A 6,774-nucleotide genomic window follows, 5' to 3' on the forward strand; every position below is an offset into this window, starting at 1 on the left:
AAGATGATCATGGTTCTAGCTCACTTGAGCTTTTTATCAAACACTAGGTGTGCATAAGGTTTCAAGGTCCTTTTTATGAAGAATTCCATCATCCCACAACCCAATCTTTACCATTTTTAGCTCAAAAATCTTCCTACACCCTTTGATAACACATGCATGTAAAATTAACAACACTCATGCCCGAGTATTATCTTGCTAAATTGAGGGTTGGGGTGTAGAATCTTACATCTAGGATGAAGACTTAGTGAGTTTCCCTCCTTAATCTTCCAAAACTTGAGCAAGAATTGAAGAACAATTATTGAAGAACACCTTCTCACTCTAGGGCACTCTCTCTCACTCTAAAGTGTCAGATTATTGCTCAAAAATGGCCCAAAGAGTGTATTTAACGAAATAGGGTTAGGTTTTAAAAACCCAAAAAAGGAGCTCCATAACATTTCTGCGGTCGCATATGCAACCACATAATGGATATGCGGACCGCATATCGGTCACATAATTGCTGACAAAAATGATCAAAAATCTGTCTGTGTATGCGGTCACTATGCGGTCGCATAATGCACCGCATAACAGTTATGTGGTCGCATAGTCGACCGCATAGCTGCTTCCAGAATGGCCCTCTCCTGCTCACTTTTGCGGCATTATGCGGCCCGCAGAGTGATTATGCGGTCGCATAATGGACCGCTTAAACGCACTTTTCCACCAAATATTTTCCTTTACTTCCCGTGCATTGTTCAACCAAACTCAACACGTAAGCCTAGTCCGGCACCATGAAATATTATTTTCTTTGCAAATTTAACCGGGCTTTACACTTAATTACTTCGAAATTTTTCCCATGACACATAAGAACAATCGTCAAATCCGGAACAAACTTCCACAATTCACAACTAACTGAATAGAGCGCCTTGCAGGCCTAAACTCTCACATTAGCGATAGTACCAAATCTCCATACTTGGTTCCAATCTTTAATCAATCAAGTGACTACATGTCACACTTATACAATCTTCTCGTGGGATACGTTCCCACGACCTTCCGCACCAGGTAACAAGTCTGCACATCCATACCACCGGCCACATTAATGTTGTAAAGAAAATCAAGAAGCCGCAAATCAGTACACCGAGCCTCTTACACAGGACACCGATCTCAGGTGACGCTAAAGACAATACCAGCTCACTCTAAACATCTGAATTCTTCCCTGATCATCCGAGCTCGTGACATTTTTGTCAACACCGAACCGTAACCTTGATCCTCAACTTCCAATTCCCATGCTACTCCCTGCACCTAATCATGCCAATGCGCAAGAGTACAATAATTTCATCATAACTCCTGAACCACTAATAGAATACACACTTCATCAGAGAGGAACCTCTAACTTGACTCATTTCAGGAGAACTATTGCAACACGTGACTGAATTCTCATAACCGCAGAAAATACAACCCGAAGTAGTGGTCTAATCTACCATGTCCCTTCCAGGATCCATTTTCACACAACAGGCCATATGAATCGAATACCTCCCAAATCAACCAAGTTGTGGTGGCACTCAAGCCCAAGTGTACAACAACAAACCACATGTATAACTTCACGCTGGAGAAACTGGTCACTGCCATAACCGTGCTAATTCAACCATTACCAACCGAGCCACTTCTTCTAATTTACTTCGGACTTGCCTTCGGAATAATAATAGCTCTATTCAAAACATCATGAACCCAAATCTGCACTCATCCTGAGTGACCTTATTTCACGAGACCACGTTGTCTCCAAAACCCACGAACCATCTCATACCCTCCTTATGCGCATATTCGCATCTTCAACTGGTACACCCATTCTAAAAATCCCTATATGAATCCAAAGTTATTTTCTCGCATTCCTCCAATGCCACACTGCAGACCGAAGATAACGTATAACACTCCAATCCACTTTTTATAATCCGCTGCAAAAGCTCAATACTTAACCATACTACTGGCTCGATATCCTTAGGCACCGCACTTTGAACCCACTAGAACCATTATTGAGAGTCGCCCACTCTGACTTGTTCCCAATTATGATCAAACTCCAAGGCCCGACTGGCACATCAACACCCTCTCAAAGAAGCACCCGGCTGAATCATGTTCCTTGTAACTTACCTCTACACGAAGCATAAATCCCGAGTCTTCCCAAAGCCTGAACATGAATCGATAAGGCCAATTATATCATACATTCCTCAAATCCTTTGCTCAAATTGCCACTGATGTTTTCTTTCCTTAGTTGTAGTAACCCATCAATATGCCAATAACCAGAAACCTCACAAGTAGACAACCATGCAATCCAATCGTAGGCGGTGAGGCTCTCCCACTTAAGCTTGAAGCTACCATTACATGACCCTGGAACCTACCATGATTCCTTCTTCCTTACTGACATGACCTTGCGCAATCGACCCGCCAAATTCCTCGAAATCTTCCTATTAACCATTTCATGAATGCCTTGAATCACTAGCCACATTTATATATTTGACCTCTTACCAGATAGCCAGTAAAATTCTTCGTAGGAGCTTCATCAACACCACGCAATAGTTAACCTGCTCACCGAAAATAACCCACATGTGGAAATTCCATGCCGACATCTTCCAACAACGCTGCACCGAGTACAATTACCATGAAACCAATAACCCATCCTAAGCCTGTGCTCGTTCACCAGTCGTACAAGTCCGTTCACTTCTCATGGACATTAACTAAAGGTGCGACAATACATTCCAATCCAAAGTCATGTTGTATCCTTCTTCATATCATGCAACTCCTTTCCGTCGTATCCAACCCTTCTCCGTATAACAGCCAATATTCCAAATTAAGTTCGTAGACTTAGTCACTGTCCACCATGAGTTCCAAATCACTCTAAACTTTCCTCAACGCGTGTAGCTATCCTACCACAGAACCCATCTGATACTCTGCCACTCTCCCACTTTGGTTAAACCCTCTCCTTTAAGCAAATACTCGAATTCTGCTTCTCACACTTGGCCTTCTAGAAACTTAACTGCGACAAGACACCTCCCACATGTCTTTCCTCCTCCTTCGCTACCTAGTTGTTGCCTTAAATCAAAATCTATCTCTGTAGAACTTGAACCAATCGATTGCTACTAACTTTAAACCTCTCCACAGATCATCCTTCTCGAGCCATCAACATTAGGATTACTAGTTCGATTCTGAACCACAGCACACTGCGACATCTGACAGCCGCTTCCCTGGCACCATTCACAATACTCTACCCCCAAAGGCGATTTGAAGAAGGCCATAACACTGGCGAACTTAACACATTCAATCAAGGACGACGACATCAGATCTCGGATGAAAATTCCACCACGCTCGAAAATACCAAGTCCCGTTACTCCATCAACCCAAACCTGAGCATTTATAGTCTAATTGCCTTTCCTCCGCCGGAAATAATATACTGAATCTCTGAATCATGCACTGAGTAAATCTCCTTCCAAGTCATTCACTACCTCGATGCATAGACAAGCATCCTACTATTACACAACCACAATGCGATAGCAACGCACGAATCGTCATAACAATCAATGCCTAATCTCAAAACCTTAGGTAATACTGATACTGAGCTGAAATGACAGAACGACATTCCACAAGGTAACGGTAATCGCCCAAAGCAAATACGCAGGAGAAACATCCTGCACCGCATCTGTAGTACCATTAAAATTCCTCGATTCCAAATTTATAACAAGCGCTTCACATCGCATAAGATCGAATAGGAAGGAAATGAAGGCACAAGCCTAACAGGAAATCAAATCGTACGATGTGGAATCAAGAAGGGAAGTGCTCATAACAGCCCTGTAGCCTCTCGAAGATAAATACAGACGTCTCCGTACCGATCCGCAAGACTCTACTAGACTTGCACATGACTCGTGAGACCTAAGTGAACCTAGTGCTCTAATACCAAGTTGTCACGACCCAAATACATTTAAGGTCGTGATGGCGCTGGACCCCACTGTCAGGCAAGCCAAAAATAAATACTAAATTTGGTTCTCATTTTAATATTTTTGAAATCATATTTCCTTCAATTAAATAGTAAAAGATGGAATTTACAGAGTAAATAATAATATTTTTAACAATTTCAATACAGGACAACCCAAATCACCGCAAAATCCGGTGTCACAAGTGCATGAGTCTCAACTCCCACAAGGCTACTAGACATATATGCACCTGCACAAAAATGTGCAGCAAGTATCCCGCCTAACCTCGAAGAAGTAGTGACGATGGGTCGGCTCTGACACTTACTATGGGCTATAAATAAAATACCAATGATATAATTTAGCATAGATTACGTAGAACGGCTGTAAGCTCAATATCATGAAATAAGTAAACAATTCTTTTGTTAACAAGAAATTTCCAAATTTAATTTTTCGTCATTTAACATTCTTGTACCTCGAGCCAATGAAAGCAATATCAATTATTATCAATTCCAAAAATATATCATGTGCAAATCATGCCGAGGTCGTACGGCCCGATCCAACATAATATTTAAACCGTGCACTGCCGAGGGTCGAACGGCACAAACCATAGATGCATCTATCTGCTACCGAGGCATTCGGCCCGCTCCACAAAAGTATGAACAACATCATGCAGAGATATCTACTGTCATAAACAAAGGTTTGTCTCAATTTAATCTTATAACACCATTTGCTGCCTCTCTCTTATCAACACTAATAGGATATATTTTTGCAACTTATATACACAGGTTCTAAATAAAAAATAATAGGTTGGAACTGGAACATTAGAGAACTACCCACTGATGCAACTATTTTAAAAACTGTACCAAACTGTAAATATTGTGAAGAAAAAAAGTTTGAATATGAGCCGCCAGCACTTTGCTGTTGCAATGGTTCAGTTAAGTTGACGTCACATGAAATGCCTAATGAACTCTTGAATTTATATTTAGGTAGTACCGAAGAATCTGAACACTTCTGTACCTACCTTAGATTATACAATAATATGTTTGCATTTACTTCGCTTGGAGTGAACTATGACAAAGTACTAGCAAAAAGAAACCAAGGAATTTATATATTTAGAGTACAAGGTCAAATGTATCACTTTATAAATGAGTTAGTTCCAACAAATTGGCGGTCAAGAAATTTACAGTTGTATTTTTACGATGAGAATGCAGAAATATTGAATCGAATGGCTTCCTCAGATATACTTCGACAATTGATTGTTGAGAAGCTAATGAATATACTGAAGATAAATCCTTATTGTATCTTCTTGAAATCTCTAATACATATTCCAGAATTATCAAACTTTTATATTGCATTGAGATGTGGCTCTGGCTTATATCAACGAGTATATAACTTGCCAATTGTGTCAGAAGTAGCAGCATTATGGCTAGAACAAGAAACGAACAATAATAGTTCTGCACCCCATATTCGAATTTATACTCACAGTAACAAAAGCCAATTAGTAAATTACTATTATGGTTTCTATGATCCTTTGCAATATCTACTTTTATTTCCTTATGATCAAAACAACTGGCATTGCGGTATTTCAAAAATCGTACAACCTAGAAATAAATTGAGAAAGCGAGCTTACTATGAGACCGAGCAGCTTCCGAGTGTCTCTAACATGTTTTCAATTGATGGACTACTTGATATGGAAGCGAATATTTTGCAAAAGGGGAAACGAAAAAGAAATAATGCTTCTTGTCGTGAATACTACTGTTACAAACAACAGATGAGAGAAAATAAGGAAAACGGAGTTTTACATTTTGGTAGATTATTTCAACAATATTCAGTTGATGAATTCATAAAAGTAGAAACTCAGAGATTAGATTTTGCCTCATTTAACCAAGATTTATTTTGGGTTGATGTACTACAAGTACTTTTTGATATTTTAAAACTTGGCGAAAGAGAAGCTTCTAAGATAGGAAAACAAAACTTTCTTCCAACAAGTTTTACGGGTGGTCCGAGAGATATGCGTCGGCGTTATATGGATGTTATTACGTTAGTGCAGCATTTTGGAAAGCCTGATATATTTCTGACCATAACATGTAATCCATCTTGGCCTGAAATAAAGGAACATCTATTCCCAACAGACGATACTTAAAATAGGCATGATTTAATTAGTCGAGTATTCAGAGCAAAGGTAGAAGAGATGAAAACAGATATATTAAAAAGAAACATATTTGGAAAAGTTGCAGCCTTTATGTATAGTATAGAATTTAAAAAATGGGGTCTTCCACATGCCCATTTTCTTGTTATACTTACTGATGACTACAAATTATTAACGCCCGAGACTTATGACAAATTTGTTTGTGCCAAGTTGCCTGACCCTGATATAATCTCTTACTTACATAAGCTTATTGTTAAACACAAGAATGCATTATTTGTTTGTGAGTTTTGTTTTTGACATCACAAGAATGCATTATTTTTAAGGCTCTAATTGAAACCCATCTTCAAAATACTACTAGAAGAAGTGGATAATTTGCTCTTGAAATTTTCGTTACTCTCTTTATATGAGTTAGTGCGTGTAAATTTATGTGATTTTCTTTACGAGACTCTAAATGGGGTCTTTTGAAAATGGGACTTCATTGAAGAAAGATCAAAATTTGCTTATTGGAAGAAATGGATTTGGTCAAAGAACAGTCACATCCATTTGCAATTAAGATCGTTGTATGTCAAGAAGATTATATATCTAACATTAGGTGTTCAATAGGAAACGACCTCAGTTAAAGTGTCTAAGTGGAAAAAAAAAATGGCAACTTTAGGTGGTTGTCTATGTATTTGACCATTTAAATACTTTGTA

At 39.0% G+C, this 6,774-nt stretch overlaps 1 protein-coding gene across 1 annotated transcript; it reads left to right on the plus strand.

The window, feature by feature from the left end:
- Positions 1–4,588: 4,588 nt before the first annotated feature.
- On the plus strand, positions 4,589–6,340 carry LOC108947693 (uncharacterized). Its single transcript, XM_018775919.2, has 2 exons — positions 4,589–4,629; positions 4,718–6,340. Exon 2 carries the CDS (start codon positions 4,888–4,890, stop codon positions 6,073–6,075), a length of 1,188 nt encoding a protein of 395 aa, XP_018631435.1. The 5' UTR covers positions 4,589–4,629; positions 4,718–4,887; the 3' UTR covers positions 6,076–6,340.
- Positions 6,341–6,774: the final 434 nt, after the last annotated feature.

This window comes from Nicotiana tomentosiformis, chromosome 11, assembly GCF_000390325.3.
Source record: "Nicotiana tomentosiformis chromosome 11, ASM39032v3, whole genome shotgun sequence".
Classification (NCBI taxonomy): Eukaryota; Viridiplantae; Streptophyta; class Magnoliopsida; order Solanales; family Solanaceae; genus Nicotiana; species Nicotiana tomentosiformis.

Coding starts and splice junctions, on each gene's coding strand:
- LOC108947693 (XM_018775919.2), top strand. CDS start 4,888: ATGCCTAATGAACTCTTGAATTTATATTTAGGTAGTACCGAAGAATCT.